The sequence below is a fragment of the Aedes aegypti genome, chromosome 2, assembly GCF_002204515.2.
Source record: "Aedes aegypti strain LVP_AGWG chromosome 2, AaegL5.0 Primary Assembly, whole genome shotgun sequence".
Classification (NCBI taxonomy): Eukaryota; Metazoa; Arthropoda; class Insecta; order Diptera; family Culicidae; genus Aedes; species Aedes aegypti.
In genome coordinates, this window is record NC_035108.1 from 119580226 (window position 1) to 119601855 (window position 21630).

Consider the following 21630-nt stretch of genomic DNA (forward strand, 5'->3'; position numbering starts at 1 on the left):
TTGAACAGATTGTTTTCAAAATGCTTACAAATGCTAAAATCGTATATTTTTTTAATATTCGCATATAAAGCCTCAAATGTTCTCGATTCAAATGAAAACAGCTCTTACATGAAGTGTCATACTAATATTGTTTAGTTTTGTATTCGTTTTGCTTAACCGATTGACGGAAATTACGATATTTCGTTTATTATGTGGTGGGTAACGCTCTATCAAAGTTACCCGCATTATCAAAGATACCCCGTTTTACTGTACTTATATTAATACTGGTTCTCACACGATTCTATCGATTATGATTGCAGTCCTGACGGTTTTTTGTATCTATCAGATCAAATGTAGTATTTTTTTATGATTGGGTAATTTTCAAACTTGTTGGCGTTTCATAAGTAGATTTTCTTTAAAAATGTTTTTATCCTTGTCCTGATAAAGAATGTACACTATCCTGTCAATGTCTATAAATTTACAATAACAATCAAAGACTTCAGCAATCTTACTAGGAATCCTGTAAAGAAATTACACATAAAAACTATCCGTTTAAAAACAACGAGGATCTAGTACCAGATATATTGTCAATTGCAATAATTTGATATAGATCTTACTTACGGTATACCTAAGTCCCTAATCATAAATCTGAAATAGATCCTAATGAAAATCTCGCATGATTATGGAAGGGAAGGATTTTTCAACTAAATTTTGTTAGCAATTTCTCCATATTTTCACTAACATAAGTCTTAAAAATGTTAAAATCTGAAAAATGTCTGAAAACTCAGGCCTATGCAAAAACATGCGTTCTACTCCGAAATGAATTATGCGTCTCCCTTTTTTGCGAGTAAACTCAAAGCAAGGTGCTGGAGACAAATTGTTTTTGTGCTAGACATAGCGAAGCACAATCGTTACTCTTTCAATCTCTCTCGTGCCAAAACAAAAATTCACTCTAGGAAAATTTCAGCAAGGTATGTTTTGAAGGCGGACAATAAGTGCTCGGCAAAATAAATATAGTTGTGGGTTCTTTTATTTTTTTTTGTAAAATCAGAAACATAGAGCAGTAATACATTATGTTCATCGTGTTAAGGAGTTTTGACAGTCGCATATTAGTGGAATGAATGCAAGTGGAATTTTTGACGCATGTACGAAACGCCAAAAGTGAAAATAATACAGCTCGATACCACGCAGTCCATCGCTCATTGCGAGTCAACACTGCCAGGTCTGCAGGGCAGAAAAAATACTCGTGCACGTCTCTTGTGAATTTAAGGTACTGTGCGTGATAAAAATTTAATCAATTTTTTTTTTTCGCTGAAAGGCATGGTGTTCATTTTACTACCCCGTTCATTTAACCACCACTTCCCTTACATTCAAAATAAAATTCTGTGTAGAACTACTTTTGAAGCTTCTCAAACCATTGATGCGCAAAGTTTTCTTAAATTTTAATGCTCCATAATTTCCAACTGCTTATTTTGAATGCTCTATAAAGTCTAATTGCCAAATCATTAATTGAAAAAGACCAAAAAAACTTCTCCAAAAAATAGGAATAATAAATCGGATATAATTTTAGAGAAATTCTTGAAGAAATTCTGGACAAAAAAGAAAATGAAGCGAAGTCACGCATCGAGTTTTCAAAGCCACAAATCTGTAGAGCCAGACATTCGTTCACGTTGAGAACTTGATCGATTGGTCAAGAATTTCTCGAACCAGACCTTACTTTGTTATATGATTGACAGTAGTTAACGTAAGGCAATTCTAAAGATATGAAGCTGGACAGCCTCAATTGTAACGGTATCTTTGGGACAAAACATTAACTAAAATAATAATTATTTTTAATACACCTATCAAATAAATCCTGGACTCTCTACCGAAACAAACCTTCGTCGTGACATGGTTCAATAGCTGTCAATGGTCTGATTTTATCCTTGATTGATTGTTATTTTAAAACGAGGTTCACAGAGCTTTAAGTAAAAAATAGTATTTCCTTCGTGGATTATTTAATGCACACAGTTTGAGAAACACTGAAACACCACCGACCGGAATAATCGCCACTAAAGCGCGGTCCCTACGCCACTGCCACCCTAGCAGAGGCAATCGGCCAAAGTGTGTTGCAAACATCAAACCTTTTTGTACAATGCCACCGCAATGAGTAATAAATGCGGACAAAAATGAGTTGATTTCGTTGTTATTGTGTCTGTATGACTGTACGCCTCTTGTACTTTAGTAAACACATGAGTTGTGAGTTTAACTCCTTTATGGGATTTAGTTGATTCAGAATTTTAACTTCAAGAGATTTTTCGGAGCATTTCGCCACCATGTACAGTCAACTCTCCCTTACTCGATATTCCGTATCTCGATATCGAGTTACAGAAGCATAATTATATTGGTGTTCCTGGCTACCTCGATGGTCCCCTGGATCGCCGTCGCACTGGTTTTGTGTTCTGTAACTCGATAGCTCCCAAACTCGATGATCCCTCCAATATCGAGTTATGGAAAGTTGACTGTATCTAGAAAATTGATACATACATGGCTTTATCTTGTCCTAATATGTTCTTATCAACAGTTAACCTTAACGATCAACGCTCCGTCATGGTAATAATCTTCATCATCGAAACTGCAAAAGCAGTTTTTCAGCTCAAAACAGAAAATTATTCGATGAAAATGTGTTCACTGGGTTTCGGTTGGAGAATAAATTACAGTGAACACATTCTCCTGTAAATTTACTTGATTTTGAACGAAAAAACTGCTTTCGAAAATTCCGAAATCAATGACGGATCCTGCCCCCTTCATTACTGTCTTCTTGTAAACTAAAACCACAAGATACAACACACATGACCAATTCAGACTGAGTATGATTTTTTTTAAATTTTAATTCCCTTCCCCTAAATCTTCCTCCAGCGAACGAAAAATCTGTCCGAACGCATCACCGAATCAGATCATGTCTCTCCATTTACTTACGGCAATCTCAGTTGACCATGGCCCAGATTCGTGCCACAACAACATCACCAACTGACGCTCTGCTGCCTTTGCTTGACGACTCAACTTGATGCTGTGCTGAAACGCATGGCATGGCCAACTGTTGATGTTTTTATTCCCTTCCACCACCGACGCCGTCTTGAACGCCGCCGTTTCGATTCGTCGTCATTCCGTTCGCATCTACGCATAAATATGCGCATAGTGGCTGCAGCGTAAATAAATCGGGCGGGAATTCCCGCCCTCGCTCAGTCAGGTGGTTGGTTTGTTCCTCCCTCGATTCCATTCCTTCCCGAGCAGAACTGAATAACCTATCTGTGCATACCATATTTTGGTATTATAGCATAACCAGAGGCCGCCCCTTATTTTTCGAAAATGCGAAATGTTATAAGTTCGTCATTGTAAAGTGCTCGTTTTGGTAAGAAAAAAATCAAATAAAAATTTGAAGTCCGTACGTGGACGCTAAGTGGTCCCCCAACGACCCTAAAGGTTTTAGGGGTAGATGACCCCCGTGCGCCAAATCGAGCTTGCTGCTCTAGTGTACGCAACATGATTGATTTGACTTTATTAACGAGATTTTTAGCCCTGGGCTAGTTCATCTCGGGACCAACGGCTTTACTTCCCTTCCGAAGGAAGTCGTCACTATAACTTTTTACGTCATAAGTGACTATGTCGGGGATGGGATTCGATCCCAGGTCCTCGGCGTGAGAGGCGAGTGTTCTAACCACTACACCAGGTCCGTCCCCCTGTACGCAACATGAGTGAGTACGAAAAGCCAGTAGAGCAGCGAGCTCGATTTTGCGCACGGGGGTCATCTACACCTAATACCTTTAGGGTCATTGGGGGACCACTTAGCGTCCACGTAAGGACTTCAAAATTTTATTTGATTTTTTTTTCTTACCAAAACGAGCACTTTACAATGACGAACTTATAAAATTTCGCATTTTCGAAAAATAAGGGACGGCCTAATAACCAGGTATTGTCAACTCTTCAATTTGGTATTATTATGGATTTGAAAATTTGTTTTAAAACAATCAAAAAAAAATCTCAGCGAAGTATTCGTATGCTATTGGGGTCTGCTTGAGGTATTGAACTATTATTGAAAAATCATTTGTATATAAAAATTCAATGTGTATTATTTAGGTATTGCAATACCAGATCTAGTTATCAGTTTGGTGTTTGTAGAACATACATGAGATATTATTTGAGATATTTTAAATATTGAAAATTATCTAGTACATCCTTGTATGGTACTCTGTAGCAATTTTCTTTTACTCGGGTTGCCGTGTGTCCAGCATGATCCGGTTCGCTTGGTCCAGTCTGTTTGCACTCGGTGCTAGTGCTAATGAATGATTGTCCGCTGATTGACAACGCGACGACAACGACGCGGCGTATATTTTCGTTGTTTTTGGTCAACCATCAGCGTGGGACCTTAAATGTGTAGACACCAATGGAAATCGGTGTCTAGAGATTGTTGATCGAATAAGGTTTTATGTTGTTTATTTTTTCGGTATGGCTACATACTACATATTTTTTTCCCACAAACTAGTCTAGGTTTAGTTCAATGATATTATCATAATACTGATGTGGAATCTACTTCAGTGACTCAGATTTTTCGCAACCAAATCATCCATGTGAAATGGTCACCTAAAAAGACCACAAACTTCACATCATGGAGTTCTCCGAGTTCTTATGAAAATGGGTTGTCAAACCCAAATAATTGCCAGGTTGCTTCTTTGTACAGGCTGCGTCTGTGTTGGATTAAATAAGATTATACAATTTCATATTCTAAGGCAAACTCTGTACCTTAATCCGAGTTACGGAGGTATCGAGATACAGAACACACTTTTTTCAAGTTATAAACTTTTTAAACTATGTGATGCCTTTTCAACAGTCTGCAAAAATTGAAATTTTTGTTACCCTAAAACGGACTGTAAACCTTCATTTTACTATCAGTATAGTAATAATAATCAAATTCATAGAATTTAGAAATATTTGGAGAGTGTTTGAAAATTTTCATGAATATATTGAGTTAGAGAGGTAAAGTTGTTTGGGAAACTGAAACAGATAGCATCGAGTTAGGGAAGATCGAGTTAGAGAGGTATCGACTTGCAGAGGGATCAAAGTATCCTATGCTAAATTAAAGGAACCGCGCATTCCATCAAGTTATGGAAAATATCGAGATACAGAATATCGAGTAAGGAAGAGTTAACTGTATCTCAATTTTAGTTTTCGCTATCTGAAATCGATCTAAAAAAATATTTGGGTGAATTTTTTCTTTTGCGTGTTCATGAATCTAGGTTATGTTATTCATACTGTCTTTTGAACATCCCTATTCTAGCTCATATCCTTTTTTCTTCAAGTCTCTTCTTGTTACCAATTTTGGACAATATGTGATTTTTTTAAAGTGTTTACAGTATTTCAAAAAGAAAGATGAAAACTTTTAATTCACTCTAAAACATTTGTTATTTTTCGTGTAGTTAACGGAAATACAAATTAAGTAGATGAAAAAACCGAATTTAGTACTATACCATTTAATTCCACTAGAGTTTGTATCCTTTGACAGATACGCGTATTTCGACCTCAACTGTAAGGCCATCTTCAGTGTCGTGTACTAGACTCGACTAAATTCTAGTACTAAATTCGTTTTTTTCATCTACTTATAGGTATTCTATTGAACAGCTCGTAGATTTATTATAATACAAATTAATCAAAAAGTTACAACTTTCCTGATGTGAGTTTTAATTGACATAGCTGTTAATAAACGTTTTTTAAACGTGAACCAGACGTATACCATGGACATTTTTCCCAGTAAAACACCATATTTTCCATGATTCCTATGACAAGATGTAGACTGTTGAGGAATACTTCATTTTCATCTAGTGGACAGATTTTTTCGAAATTAACTGGTGATACTGGTGGACATGATTTCAGTATAAATAGTGCATTTCGCGAATATTTTAAGATTACCTACCTTCTGGTAGTCTGGTAGTTCGTATAAAAAAAATTTTGGGGAGTCCAGAGAGCAATTCTCTTGGAGAGAGAAAAAGTTTACGCTCTTTACTTTTATTACAGAAAGGTATTGAAATCATTCCCATTTATTATTGGACACCAAATAAAATGTCACGAAAAAGCCTTATACCAACAAAATTGGAGATTATGCATGCGTGCATATTTTATACGATGTAAAAAAAAGCATGTGTTGATTGTATTGCGAACTCATCTGGAATATTTTGCGACTTAATTTATGATAACAAAGTTTATTTGACAGCTGTTACGGATTGATCCGACTTACTTTGTACGAATATACGGGACGAAACGAAATGTACATATCTCACGTTAAGTATAAGGGCGTGTCTGTAGTGATCGATTTCTCTTGATCGATTCTTCCTTTAGCTAATTTCTTGGTCGAGCGACTCATCGTCTCTCGTCTCGATTGAATTTCGTGTACCGATCGTTAGAGAAAATCGAAGAAGATAAATAGACCATTGCAGATACGTATGATACAAAATGCGAGGTATGAACTCATAAAATAGCGTTTTATGCAAGGCCAATAATCTATCAAACCATTTCGTTTACCAGGTAGTGCGGGTAAAATGCAATTTGTATAAATAAACGACTTTGTTCGTAAACTGTTCTGCGACTTATGGTTGTCTGGTTCAGCAGAATGTGGAATTGTATTTCATGCACAAAATTATGAAATTTGTAGAAAAAATCATGTCAAATTGTTTTGGTTGACAAATTGAACACAGGACGTGTAAATATGAGGGTCTAGAAGCAAAGAGGCGTAAGATAAAACAAAACCTTGTTTTGAGAATATCGACTTAGAAGTTTTTTCAATATTTTTTCATTCCATGCTAATTGTATGGGATCCAATAAAATTAAACCGATTTTCTACGAATTATGATGTTTTTCCTATTGGACGGAAAAATAACCTGAACATACAACTGAAAAGCCTTAAAAAAGTAGATTTTTTTAGTATGCCTATCTCTGCGAAACGTCGCTTACACCTCTTTGGGTTTCGGCACCTCAAATAAAAATAAAAATCATTCCCGTAAAATTGTTTTGCTGAAGACTAGATTAAAGTTAAACCAATTAATTCCTACGATATGACATTGATTACAAGTCCCGTGTGGAAAAGGACGGACCTGTTGTGGTTAGAATATTGGTTTCTCATGCCGAGGGCACTTAGAACGTAATAGTTATAGTAATGACTTTCTTCGGAAAGAAACTAAACCTGTTGGTCCCCCAAGGCTAAAAACATCTCTTTAATAAAGATAGGAGAACAAATTAGTTATTGGCCGTGATTATCAAGAGTAATTTAACATGAAAATTTGGTTCAAAGTTGCTTTTTTAGTTATCAATAACCTCTGGGCTAAATTTTGATGAGAAAAAAATAACAAAATTTTAAGTTACGCCCTTTTTGATGTGTAACCATCAACAATAATAATTTATAAATTTTATATAGACTAATTAGGCTATAATACCGTAACCATGCTAAATACTTTTCAATGATACATTGTACTTACATGCCGCCAAAGTCTTTCGCAATTGATTGAATTTTTAAGGCTCGACCGCTATAAGGCATTACGGAGACATTTTTTTTTATTATTATTATTCATAAAATATTGTTCAAGACCAAGCCCTACTAGATGCCCCTCATCTGTTCCGGCTAACTTTGTACTTCTCAAACCTTCACGAGTTGGCTCAGAGTTACGAGTTGGCTTCACGAGGAGGGCTCAATACTTGAAATACGCATGAGAAAACTAAGAAATATCCGTTATTATTTGGTTTCATTGAATTTGAAATCATAACACTTGCATGCAAAGCTTAATTTTACATTTCTTCTCCAAAAATCAATACTCAAATCAAAACTCTCTTGAGAATATTCATCCCCATAAAAACTAAAAAAAAACTGACGGTGGTTTCAAAAAAATCGAATGGAAATTGACGAAATCGCAGCTATCTGAAAATGCCTTGTCGGAGGTCGGTAACGTAAAGGTTAATCGTAATACGAACACTTAAACACGCAAATATTTCTTATGAGAGTTGATCCATTCCTGATCCATGGATGATAATCCCATACCTAATCTGTCACAAACTCCATGTCTATCCATATTCTTGATGATTTTTTATCACATGCGCAGAATTCAAAAGTTTGACGTTTTTTATGTTTAAATCATAAAGAACGAGCTCACCAATTTTAAATTTATTAGTCCTACACGGTGCCCCGACAGACCGTTATTATGTAAAAAAAATGTCCATCAAATCTGAGCACAGGGCTCGATTCCTGAGGTCATTTCGCACCTCTTGGCCAATTTTTAAAAAAATCCTTAGGAGGAATCTCAAGAAATCTTGATTTGAAGTTTTTTACTTAAAAATTCAATATAAACCATATTAAAATTTTGCAATAGCACTGAAAAAATCTACAAAAACGCTCAAAAAGTTGGCTCAACTGTTCTTAACTAGTATACAATTGTTACCGTTGTTACAATTTTAAATATTTACATCTGGCTTAACTTACCAGATCGGCTTAAGTAGGGGGAGATCCCCCAGTACCGGACACTTAAGCCACTAAATTCATAATTCGAAAAATATTGGTTTTATGTGCTCGTGTTACCCATTTATGATAAATATTATCATTTTTATAGTGTACAAAAACAAATTTAAATATGAATATGAATTTTGACATTGCATTTTGATGATGTATTTTAGTACCAAATTGATCGATCTTGAAAGGTGGCACCCAATACCGGACACAATCTGGAAATGCCTCGAATTCTGTAAATTTGAACATCATTGAATGTGTTTACTTTAGGAATAGTATATAATTGTCAATTCATTGCATTTGCAACATTTACAAGAACAATTTGAGTATATCATAGTTTGCAAGATGTCCATCAAAAACCTCTTTCTTATATGATGAAAAATAGCACATTTTACGATGTTGTACTGAATGTTCATTTTTCTTAATTTTATTGCATGTTTGATACCATGATCGACGGAATCCATGAAAAATGAATGTATTTTGAGACACTCGTGCAATAATTACAAAGATATCATATAAAAAATCAGGCTGTCCGAAACTGGGGGACAGGAGGTGCTTAAACAAAATTGTAATTTGTCCATATTTAGTCCAATTATGGTACAAAATACATTCATACTATCAAATTAGGATTATGTTCAAATATGCTTGCGTGATCCAAAGTATTTTTTCATATTCAAAATCATTACTAAATAGGCTCAAAATTAAGGCAATACGTCAATTTTTTTGAAATTTTCAATCTTTTGTATTTTTTTAAAAAGACATGCATATTTCAAGGATGTGTTATTCTATACAAACATTAGTCTCCATAATAGCTTACTTTACTACTAATACACCATCTTGATTGGACTATGATTTCTCAACGTTTCGACTTTGTCCGGTATTGGGTGTTGTCCGGTACTGGGGGATCTCCCCCTATATTTTTACATGTATTAAACCAGTAAGCTTTGTTAAATATAATGAAATCTAAGAAATAAATGTCAATATACAATTGATGTAACGTTCGATAAACATGAAACATTCAATGCAGAATATTATGAATTGACAGCTTATTTTAAGACTTTCATAGTGCGTGACCAGCCCACCAAAGTCTGCCGTATTTATTTTGTTTAATAAAAATTTCTCTTTTACATCTGGTACTTCTCTTGATGTTTACATCAAGTTTTCCACCGAGTACTGCCCTCAACACTTAATATAAAAAATGTTTTGTTCAACATTCTCAGCCACAACAGGATTATGACTACACGAGAAACATGATTGTCATATGGTCGGTGTTCAGATAGACTGAACCAAGTGTTTTTTAATGGTTTCAGGAAAACGTACCCCGTGCATTCGGTATAAGTATAATACAATATGTGCATTATTTGCTTATCTATTTGAAAAAAAAACATCAGTTTCATAATAGAATTGGAAATATTATAATTGATGGAGTCCTTGACTTATATGTATTTGCAAGGCCAAAATGTCATCTAGTCAGATCTGTTTCTCCATTGGTTCATCGATTGGTTCTCGCCGAAAACCAATCGATGAACCAATGGAGAATCAAGTTCGCGGCGATTGAACCATAGAAACCATTAGTCAGATCTGTCTGAACACCGACCATATGTAGCTATTGTTCGACGATTAACATTTTCAAACAAATTCCCAATAAGTACTATTTAAGAATCAATTTCACTAGGACTTTCACTCTGTATATCTGAAACCCTTAACTTCGTTCTTTTTTTTTCGGGATTCAACATCAATCTGTATATTTACTTCTAAGTCGCGTTCGACTCAGTAACAAAAAAAAAAAAATAACTGTTGCAGGTAACATCAAAGACTTAAAAATAAGACTTAAAGCTGATTAAGCTGACAAATACAATCAGGTGTAAGAATTATAGACCAGGAGCTTATTTTTGTTTTGTAAAATTACTTGAAGAGATGAGTTTCTGAGTTTACTGATCAATAATGCGTTTTGTCACATATACTCCTTGATTTTGCAGACCCATGACTTTATTGTAATCGATCGCAGTTCAGTAAAGAAGGGTTTCACTATTTCAAAAATGGACAACTAGGATAAACTTGTAATGCCCAAACGTATATGGTTACATGTAGAGAAAGAAGCAGGTTCAGATGTGTTGGTGCTGAAGCAGTGCTTGATTGAGATGTGGATCAATTTGTTGAAGAGCCATATAACACTTAATACGTATGATAATAATGTTTCCCTTGTAGTAAAAACACGTGTTCTGGCTGCGAATATCTCCTTTTAAGAATTACGTAACCAGCTTAGGGAACCGAGAGCAAAGGGAAACGACATTTCTACACTCTTGCTTTATAAAGGCTTATCGGACTTCATAGATCCATTATTTCATTAACAACTTCGCCAAAACACTTCGCGATCCTTTATTGTACAACACTGAAAAGTGTTTCGAAAACCAAATCAGTTTTCAATAATAATGCAAAGAAAGCAACGATGAATGCAAGCATGCCTAATAGAAACGTCACTGTTAATTTGCCATGTATAAAACGCTTATTCTTGGCTCCCTTAGCACATTTATTTGAGAACAGGAGTGAAAACTATTGGTCGTTTAGTGCGAATGCCGGAAAAAAAGTTGCATCAATCAGGTGAAGCTCAGTGACCCCTGGGAAGACATCGGCGTATGATCATTCTGTTATTGACTTGAGCTTACCAGAGTAACCAAATCATTCAAAATTTGAAACAACCGGTTATACTAGCTCTCATTGACTATAAAAGTATTCCAATGCCTTATCTGCTAACTATTATTGTGCTACATTTATTCTCAGATCCTTTTTTTAATAACAACATTGTTAATTATTGATTTATTTGGTTTACTTTTCAATCGGCTTAGTATGGAAAACAACAATCAATGAAATTTAAACCAGTAAACTATGAAAAAAAGTTAAATCGAAGCCAAACACCAAATTTTCAAGATCACGAATCCGGAAAACCAAACATCCGTTTAAGCTGAAAACCTAATCGACTAGTCATAAGCTGGTGGTGACCGATCGATTAAATCTTCAGCCCAAACAGATGTTCGGTCCTCAAGATTTGTGCTTTTGGAAATTTGAGGTTTGGCTTCGATTTAACTTATTTTATGATTCATCTTCACCTTAAGGAGTGGATTAAGTTGAGCCAGTTGTAAATATTTCTAATTTTAACTACGGTAGCAATTGTATACTAGTTGAGAACAGTTTTGCCAACTTTTTGAGCGTTTTTGTAGGGTTTTTCAGTGCTTTTGCTAAATTTTGATATGGATTATATTGAATTTTTAAGTAAAAAACTTCAAATTAAGATTTCTCGAGATTTCTCCTAGGGATTTTTTTAAAAATTGGCCCAGAGGTGCAGAATGACTTCAGGAATCGAGCACTGTGCTCAGATTTGATGGACAATTTTTTTACATAATAACGGTCTGTCGGGGCACCGTGTCCTACTCTGTGTTTAATTCAGCTTTGCGGCTGTCAAATAATTTAACCCTCTAATACCCAACCCCGCCTTTAGACGGGGTACACTTTGGAATTTTGTGTATTTTTTCGTAGCTCGGAAATCAAAATGATTTTATTTTGGGCTTATACCTTGACTCATAACACGCATATAAGAAAAGTTTTTTATGACTTTTGAAACTTTTTTGTATTTTTAGAAATTGTTTGAAAAATTGCATTCTTATACAACCTACAAATGCCTGAGCTTCATTTAACGTGTAATATAAAAAATCGTACATTTTATATTTTTCTACGATTAACCTATCACAAAAGAAGAGCCTGGTGGTATTAAAATCATTTCAAACCTGTTTTTCCGTTAATCACACGAAAAATAAAACACGCTCCGAAAAAAAATTAAAAATTTAATATTTTTAAAAATACCGTAACAATTTAAATTTTTATTATTGCCAAAAATCAACAACTAGAAAAGGCTTCAAGAAAAAATGAAAAAAGCTAGGGATGTTCAAAAATAAAAATTATAAAAATCAAAAACCAAAATTTAAAAATTTGCGAATAAAAATAAATAAATGCCCAAAACGTGTTTAGAACGATTTTAGATAACGAAAAATAATACTTAAATCGAAAATAAAAATTTGGGTATTAGAGGGTTAAATTCAGGAACGCCTTCTAAGACGCAATATATCAGAACAGTACCGCAATTGCACTGGTTTTGTGTTCTGTAACTCGATACCGACCGAACTCAATGGTCCCTTCAATATCGAGTTATTGAGAGTTGCCTGTATATTCAAATTACCAATTACGCAATAAATGCTTTCAAATTCTGGTCAATTGTTGAAATTTCACTAATTTTCCTTCTCAACACAACTAATGTATATCTCTTTTTCCACGATTCTTCCAAACAGGTGGACGACCAGATGAAGCTGCTGCAGAACAGCTGGTCCGACATGCTGGTGCTCGATCACATACACCAGCGGTTACACAACGGGCTGCCGGACGAAACCACCCTGCACAACGGGCAGAAGTTTGATCTCTTAGGTTTAGGACTGCTGGGCGTGCCGAGCCTGGCCGAGCACTTCAACGAGCTGCAGAACAAGCTGCAGGAGCTGAAGTTCGACGTTGGCGACTACATCTGCATGAAATTCCTGTTGCTGCTGAATCCCGGTAAGGATCGACTCCCGGAAGCTCCCGGTTGGATTTATCCTGGGTTTGTGGAAGTCTGCGTCGAAATGGCGTCGTTTGCGTTCCGTGATGACTTTTGGGGTGGGAGGGCTATCATGGTGGTACTCCCAATTGATTTAGCATTTTCTCTCTCCAGTAGAAGTACGGGGGATCACGAACCGGAAAACGGTGGTCGAAGGCTATGAGAACGTGCAAGCAGCGCTGCTGGATTACACCCTCACCTGTTATCCGTCGGTGCCTGTAAGTATTCGATGCGTGTGGATTAGGGTGGGGCATATAATGATCAAACTAACCCATTTTTCCCCCATTCGCCAACAGGATAAGTTTAGTAAGTTGCTCAGTATTATTCCGGAAATCCACGCGATGGCCACCCGTGGCGAGGAGCACCTGTACATTAAGCACTGTGCCGGCAGTGCGCCTTCCCAGACGCTACTGATGGAGATGCTGCACGCCAAGCGGAAATGAAGCCAGCGCCGTCATCGCGTCGTTAGAGTGTAAAAAACAAAAATGGGTTAAAAGAAAACAAAATGTGATCGCCATGGGCGTGGGACGGGACCTGGGAGGGAAGAGCAACTACATATTTTTTGGGAAGCGAAGACACCAACCCGGACCATCCAAAACCCCCGGAAGCAGCGTAGTAGTGTTAGTAGCAGTGCAGCAGCGGCAGTAGCAAGGATGATGAACGTGTTGTGGCGAAGGCGACCAAGCGATCCAAGTGGAAATGTGTTCTTTTCTTCGTTTCTTCAGATAATTGTGTACTTTTATTGTGAGTTGCATCGAACCGAGCGAAGCGAAGCGATTGTTCTTTGCTTTTGTTGTTAAACTACGTTTGTAATAATTTAACACGTTAGCTAAGCGTCCATTTTGAGCGAAAGGTAAGTGTAACTGTGAACTGTTGCTGCGACAATTTTATTTGTGATTGGGATGAATGATTTTTGGTTTTATAAATACTAGAGTGGCTAAAAAGTAGAAAATATTACAAATATGGAACATCAAATCGTGTACCTTTGTATCATAGACTGTTTGGTATAACTCTCTGAAAATTTCCAGCAAACAGTTGGAACAGTTAGTTGTTAGTTTAGAAAAAACAGCTTTTGATTTTGTCGAGACCGAAAAGCCAATCTAACATCAACAAGACAATACAGTCGAACAACCAACAAAATGAGATCCATCTTCGTTCTGCTAGAGTTAATGGTCAGGCCTATCCTCGTTGCCTCCCGCTTGTCTTTCCCCTAATTCACAGGTCATCGATTCCAATAAGGTCGATATTGTCCGCTAAGCCAAAAATGTGACCGTGTGATGGTAGTGCCCTCGAGTGCATTGTTGAACAGTAAGGGCCCTATTTTATAAGTCGACTCGATCAAAAACGACTCGACTGGAGTCACTATTGTCCGAAAAATTCGCTCGACTCAGCTCTGTCACTCGAGTTTATCGACAGTTGTCACTTTATGTGACTAGATTACTATGGGAGTCAACGGGTGACATCTGAAATATGCATGCTTGCTTTGATCGACAATGACTACAGATGAGTCACATGGAACAGCTCGATTTACAAAATAGACCCCTAAATTCGAAAGTTCGTCTCCTTGATTCAATCCGTCTAACGTGACAAACGAGGTTGACACCTCGTCTACAATCCCAACACTTGATTTCGAACCATCCAACCTTTCACTTATCAGCCTGATTAGTTTCGCCGGAGAACCATGTTCAGACATTATCTGTTGCAGCTCAATTCTTTCCACTGAATCGTACGCTGCTTTGAAACAATAAACAGATGGTGAACATTTGGTCCGTTGTCGAGCGGCCCTCACGAAAACAGGATGCGTGACAGTATGTTGTACGCCGAATTCAACATGGTAATACCTCTGTAATTGACACACTCCAGTCTGTGCCCTTTCTTGTAGATTGGGCGTATTAGGCCATCCATCCAACCGGTAGGAATTTCATCGTCCTCCCATACCTTCTGAAGTAATCGGCAGCTTACAGTTCTTCAGCTCGCTGACAACCTCTAACCTCTCTTATAGTCTGTGAGTCCACAGGTTGGCTAAGGATGAATTGCTTGACAGTTTTCATCAATATTCACCCTGTTTCTCGCTAAATTTTCATGTTTGCCGTTCAAAAACTGCTGTAAGTCTTCTTCCACCTGGCAAATTACCCTCTCGATCATTGCACGTGGGCTGACGCTGGAACGGTGTTATACCGCATACCGTTAACCATTGCAAAAAATCTCCGATAATCACTCTGTTTTATGCTATCTTGAGCTTCAGCTACTACACTTTCTTTGTGCTGCGGTGGATTCGCTTTTCTTCAGCTCTCGCTGCCCTGTACCGCTCTCTGATCTGTCAGGTACCGACCACAAGCACAAGGCTCATAACGACATTCTTCACGCCTGTCACTCTCTGGCACACTCCATCTAACCAGTCGTTTTGCCGTCGTTTTGTATAACAGTCAAACATAATTGCTTTGGATAGCTGCTCGAGGGGACCATCACAGTAACCATGACTGTTTTTTAGTATGGTTTCAGGTTCCACGAGTCGATATCGAGTCATGGAACATCGACTCATAGAGGTTTCGTTGTACCCCTCAACTCGAACGACTACTAGACCTTTGTTTTACTAGCTTAGAACCTGAGACGAGACTCGCGCTGTTCAAATCCTCACATGAACCTCTCAGCAAAAAATGATTGAGTTTGCATCACATCGAATCATAAATAGCCGTTTGAGTGAAATTTCATGCCAGCAAACGTAGCAGACATTAGAAATAATTAATCTTCTGCTTAGATTTATCAGCAACTTTGGAAAAAACTGCTCCGCCGACCGAGGTTTTTAATAACAGTTTACTTTGAACACAATACTTTTCAAATTTTCAGCCATAAAAACGGTGGGCTGCATTTGACGTTTCGTGAGAGGGGAATCTGGGCTGCATATGACGTTGATATTTTTCCTCTTCGCGAGTCTCTCTCAGTTTAGAACACATTCAGGATACAATTATTGTAAAAGCGGCCGCTCCTCTCGTTAAGGATTGTCGACATCATACACATATACAATATTATTTGCTTGTTTAATTAATTATGATCGTGGTTTACGGCTAACCAGCCGAGTGTGAATTTAACAACTATCGATGAACTAGACATTACATATATTTTGCAATTGGGTAAAATGGACAAATGGATGTGAAATTTGCGAAAAAGTTACACTTCTTCTCGGTGTGAATCGAACTCACAACTCAGGTTAACTTCTGCGTCCATGAGTCCTCTCGAGGCGTAGGGGTAACGCGCCCGATCAAGAGAACAGGGAGTCGTGAGTTCGATTCTCACCGAGAAGACGTGTATCTTTTTCGCAAATTTCACATCAATGTGTCCTTTTAATCCAGTTGCAAAGTATATATAAAAGATTTGTTTTTGGAAAGTATATGTTTAGTTTCTCGGCACTTTTTTATGTTCAAATTTAATTCCGGTATTATTATTTCATAGTAAACTCACCCCAATAGGTTATGAGCCTGGTGTAAAGTGGAATTTGTACGGATTTGTGGGCATTTAGTGAAAAATCTATCGGTGAAGTGATTTTCGTTGTTCGCGTCGCGAGTAAACAGAATTGCGGATGCAAAAGTGTCCTTGGAGACGATCTGGAAGTTCAAGATGGAGCTCATTCTGATGACCTTTGTCACGGATCCTAAGCCTGGTGTGCCGGCAGCGGGTTGGCCTTTGAAAGACGGAAAAACCAGAGTTGCTCAATGTCAGTCATATCTGCTGATGGCTGATGGTTTAAAACTATCAATATCAGTTGCGAACTATCAATATCGCTTTGATTTGACAATTAACAGCAGTGATGTGACATCGCAATCTAGATCAAAATCACTGCAGAATGAGTGATCACGTGGTAATTATCCAAGCTTTTACTGTTTTTCAATGACCAACATACAGTTTCAGTTCATTGGCAGCACTATCGAAAATATCGTACTGATAAATTGTTATTTAAATTGCTTAATGTAAAACTAAACTTAACCCATCAGTGATATCCATAGTCTATCACCATCAATGCACTAGTGATGGAGTAGACAGCATGATGTTGATGTGATATAGGATGATCCGATTTGTATCGCAGTCGGCCTGTACAAATCAACAAATTTTAAGCATTGATAGTGACGGCGAGCAACTCTGGGAAAAACTCGCGCAATGATCGGCTTGGCAGTGGAAGACAGTCAGGTAATGCATATCATCTGGAAGAAAACAGCGGAAGAAGGCGATCTTCACGGACACCTGATCGAGATGACGGATTTGCAGAATGTCACCTTAAAGTATGTGTATCATGTGTTGAAATAAGCGACTTCAGAAACAACAAGGCTATCGTTCAACCACAGCTCTCCAACACTCCTCCTCATCACACAACCTCCGAACCGCATATCTGCCACCGAGCTCTTCTGTCCTCTAAACTCCTTCTGGCACCGAACTCCTCCTAGCTGCTGAACTCCTCCTAGCCTCGAGCTCCTCCTGGTCAGTTGCAACATCGTCCTCTTGGTCAATTGCACCGTCCTCCAAACTTCCGACTTCCTCCAACACTTCCGAGCTCGTCCTCTCCGAACAGCCAGCATCCGCACCTTCAGCCTCGTTCTCAGCATCTTGACTTCTCATCCGGTCCAGACTCCACCTCCCGTCCAGGCTCTACCTCCTCAGCGAGATTCTGCGTCCAGGTGTTTGAAAACAAAAAGTACAAGAACATCAAGGCTACCTTCCAACCGCAGCCTACTGACTGATATCGCTACCGGCTGGTAGTAAGGAGTGTATCGAAAAGTAGTCGCAAACTTTCAAAACAGTCTCAAAAATAATAGGTTGAACCTACAAACAACTTTTTGATCAGAAATGCTTTACAATGTATTTAAAAATGATGATGTGGCGATATTATTTCAATAAAGTGGCATTTTGCATGATAATTTTAAAAATAATTAACAGATGTCGATGAAAATCTTGCACACCTCTGAAAAAATTGATATGTTAATAAATGTGTAAAATTTTTAGAAAAAATGATTTTTGTTTATGCTAATATATTCTGTGACACAACTCTCATGACATAGTGTAAAAAATATTTTGAAAAATTCATTAACAAGCATTTGAGAGCAAATACAAAAATCGAAAAAAGTCGATTTTTAAGGACCTCGTTTTTTGATTTTTTCATTCTACACGTTAATGGTAATATCGAGCGATTGTAATGAATAAAAAATTGTTTTTTGATTGGAAAAGTTTCTTTGCATATTTATGAAGTAATGTAAGCAAAAAATGTTATTCTATATAATTGCCGCTGTATATGACAGAGCTTCAAAAGTTGATTAAACAAAAGTGACTTTCTAAAACCGACCTTGTTCCAATAATTGAGCTTTTTTAGAGCAATAATTTATTTTTTTGAATTTCTTTTTACGTGCTGTGTGAATTAAACATATTTTCCAATATAATAAACTTTTCATCCTATTTTGTTTGACATACATTTTGTTCAATACAAATCATCGAATCTTCAGAAGACACTTCAAAAATGTAATTTTGTGCAAGATTTTATTTTCCGTGCTTTATAAACCCTGTTGTGTTTATATTAAGACTGCATATTATTCAATATTTTTTTAGCTGCTACAATATTTCATGACATGATGAAGATTTGCGTGAAAAAAGCTTTTAAAAAGATGAACTATGCTCTGAGATATACCGTTTTGAATGTTTGCAACTACTTTTCGATACACTCCTTAGCTGGCTAGCTCCTCTCTTTTATACCATATCTGGGTATCAACATATTCGACTACCTTTACAATTCTTACCCAATACATCTTATCAATTTTATCCGCTACGCGTTACCTCTACAATTCTTACCCATAGACATCTCCACTGCAGGATGTGTGGTGTATCAGCTCTCCAACACTCCTCCTCATCACACAACCTCCCAGCTCATCTGCCACCGAGCTCATACTGTTCTCCAAGCTCCTTCTAGCACCGAACTACTCCTAGCTGCTGAACTCCTCCTGGTCAGTTGCAACATCGTCCTCTTGGTTAACTGCACCGTCCTCCAAACTTCCGAGTTCCTCCAACACTTCCTAGCTCGTCCGCACCTTCAGCCTCGTTCTCAGCATCTTGACTTCACCTCCGGTCCAGACTCCACCTCTCGTCCAGGCTCTACCCCCTTAGCGAGATGCAAAATCACTCAATCAACTCAAACCGTAAAAAAATGATTCACTCGCAAAACCCGTCAAAAACTCGTGAAACCCGAATGTGGTTGTTTACGTTAGAAAGGATTACTATAATTTTACCAGACTAACAAGAAATTATTGCCGTGTGTGAGTAAACTGTGGGAATACGAGACGGTCAAAAAAGTGAGCCAACTCATCCATGGTTTTTGGACTGCTGAGTTGCGTGATTTACAATTCACGCATGAAAAATCTCAAGCGTGAGTTATGAGAAATTGAGTTTTTCACAACACTGCCTGTGGCATCGAAGGTTCGGGCAGCGGAACAGCGAAGCAATCTCGAAAACGTACGTGAAAAATTGGTTCCGAACTAAGAATGAGGAAATGTGACATTCAGTGCGTTTGTGGTATTTTCTGAAAGGAAGATGAGTCGCCTACCGTTTCCAAAGAAAGAATCAGGCTATACAGTGATTTATTTGTTGAAAGCAAAGTCGGACACTGAACTGAAGATTCGGGAACATTGTGCCATGATGAAGAACCAGTTTAGGCGTGCTCTGAGGGTTATTCGTACCGACGGAGAACGGTATCATTCATCAGCAAAATGATCCGTATTCGCCACAGCAGAACGGGAAGGCGGAACGTAAAAATCGGTATGAAGTGGAGATGGTAAGAAGCTTGTTGGTGGAATCGGGTTTTGACAAGAGGTACTGGAGAGAAGCGATTTGCACTGCAAACTACTTGCAGAATCGGCTACCAACTTCTGCTGTCAAGAAGACTCCGCACGAGCTGCCGTCGTACTCTTATTCGAGAACTTTTGAATCTGAGGCATACATTCATGTGCCAAAAGAGAAATGTATGAAGCTGAACAAGAAGGCGAAAACGATGTTTTTTGACGGATACGAAGAAGGAAGGAAAGCTTACCGTTTTCTGGATCCGGAAAAAGGATTGGATTACGATCAGCTGAGATGCCAAATTTTTTGAAACTGGTGTCTTCAAGTAAGAACGTGCGGCCGAATCGGAACAGTCCACGCCGGTTCAATAAGCATACTCGTTGGAGATGAAAGCATTTGCCGAAGAAACGGAAGACAAGGTGGTGTTGTTTCTCGGTTCGGAAACTCGCAATCCGGGATCATTGACTGAAGCTGTGGAAAACCCGAAGTACGAAGAAGAACTGGAGAACTCGGATCCCAGCCCAAAAATTGCACGAAGGCATTGCACCGAGAAGACTAATCGAAGAGATTTGTGCTGCCTATGATGTGTCATTTCAGGATCCGACGGAGCCATCCGGCTTCAAGGAAGCAATGACCGGTGAAAAGTGTGCAGAATGGAGGCGTGCCATGGAAGCTCAAAAGGAATCTCATCAGGTGAAAGGTACTTTAGATCTGATCGTCGGAAACTCGTTGTATGTCGTTGGGTATATAAGTTGATACGGAATGCTGCCGGTGATGTGGTAAAATATAAGGCTCGACTCAGGGTTTCAGACAAGACTTAGACTAGGTGTTTGCCCCTGTTAGCAAGCAAACAACGCTGAGGACCCTGCTGGCCGTCGCAAGCAAGAAGCAAGTGATTCTTAAGCATGTCGACGTGAAGACGGCGTACCTGTTTGGTGAGCTTGAAGAAGAGCTGTACATGAAGCAACCGACTGGGTTTGAAATCAAAGGCTAGAAAGCATTGGTCTGTCGCTTAAGGAGGAGCATACGGGCTAAAGCAGTCGGCCCGGTGCTGGAACCACTAGCTGCGTTCCGTCCTCCTGGAGCTAGGGGTCGAGCAGAGCACAGCGGAACCATACTTCTATACGAAGGCTGTCAATGGAAAGCGAGGCTGAAATAAAGAAAATTCATGAAGCTCTGAAGGAGCAGTTTGAGATGACGGATCTTGGCAATCTGAACTTCTTCTTGGGACCGGAGATCACCAGGACGGAAGGAAACTACGGCGTCTCCCTTGAAGGCTACATCGGTCGTGTCGCTGAGCGATTAGGCTTCGTGACGCCAAGGAGGCGGAAACGCCAATGGAGGAAGGATTCACGAAGGGCAAGTCGGAATCTCCACTTCTGAAGATCCAACGAAGTATAGGAGCCTGGTCGGAGTTCAACTGTACATTGTGGTTTGTGCCAGGCCAGATACAGCAGTGAGCGCTTCAATTCTGGGCAGGAGTGGTCCGCTACTTGAAAGCGACCAAAGACTGGCGTCTGGTGATGCCAAAACAAGGAAATCGACGACCGGCAACATCTTCTTGTTCGCTGATGTAACTTGGGCGAGTCATTTGCAGAGCTGCGTAACTTTGCCGTCAATGGAGTCAGAGTGCGTTACTCTAACTGAAGCAAGTCAGGAGGCAGTGTGGCTTAGGAAACTG

General features: G+C 38.4%; 1 protein-coding gene across 8 annotated transcripts in view; it reads left to right on the forward strand.

Moving 5' to 3' along the window:
- The window catches only part of LOC5573425 (nuclear hormone receptor FTZ-F1), a 628100-nt gene that overhangs the window by 599945 nt on the left and 6525 nt on the right, over positions 1–21630 (forward strand). For 7 of the 8 annotated variants that reach the window (XM_021842123.1, XM_021842121.1, XM_021842122.1 and 4 more), the window contains 3 exons: positions 12841–13099; positions 13254–13357; positions 13436–13992. In XM_021842123.1, coding sequence (XP_021697815.1) covers positions 12841–13099; positions 13254–13357; positions 13436–13582 — 510 coding nt within the window. In that variant the 3' untranslated portion in view covers positions 13583–13992. The remainder of the gene's footprint in view (positions 1–12840; positions 13100–13253; positions 13358–13435; positions 13993–21630) is intronic. The other variant, XM_021842125.1, reaches the window with a different exon arrangement.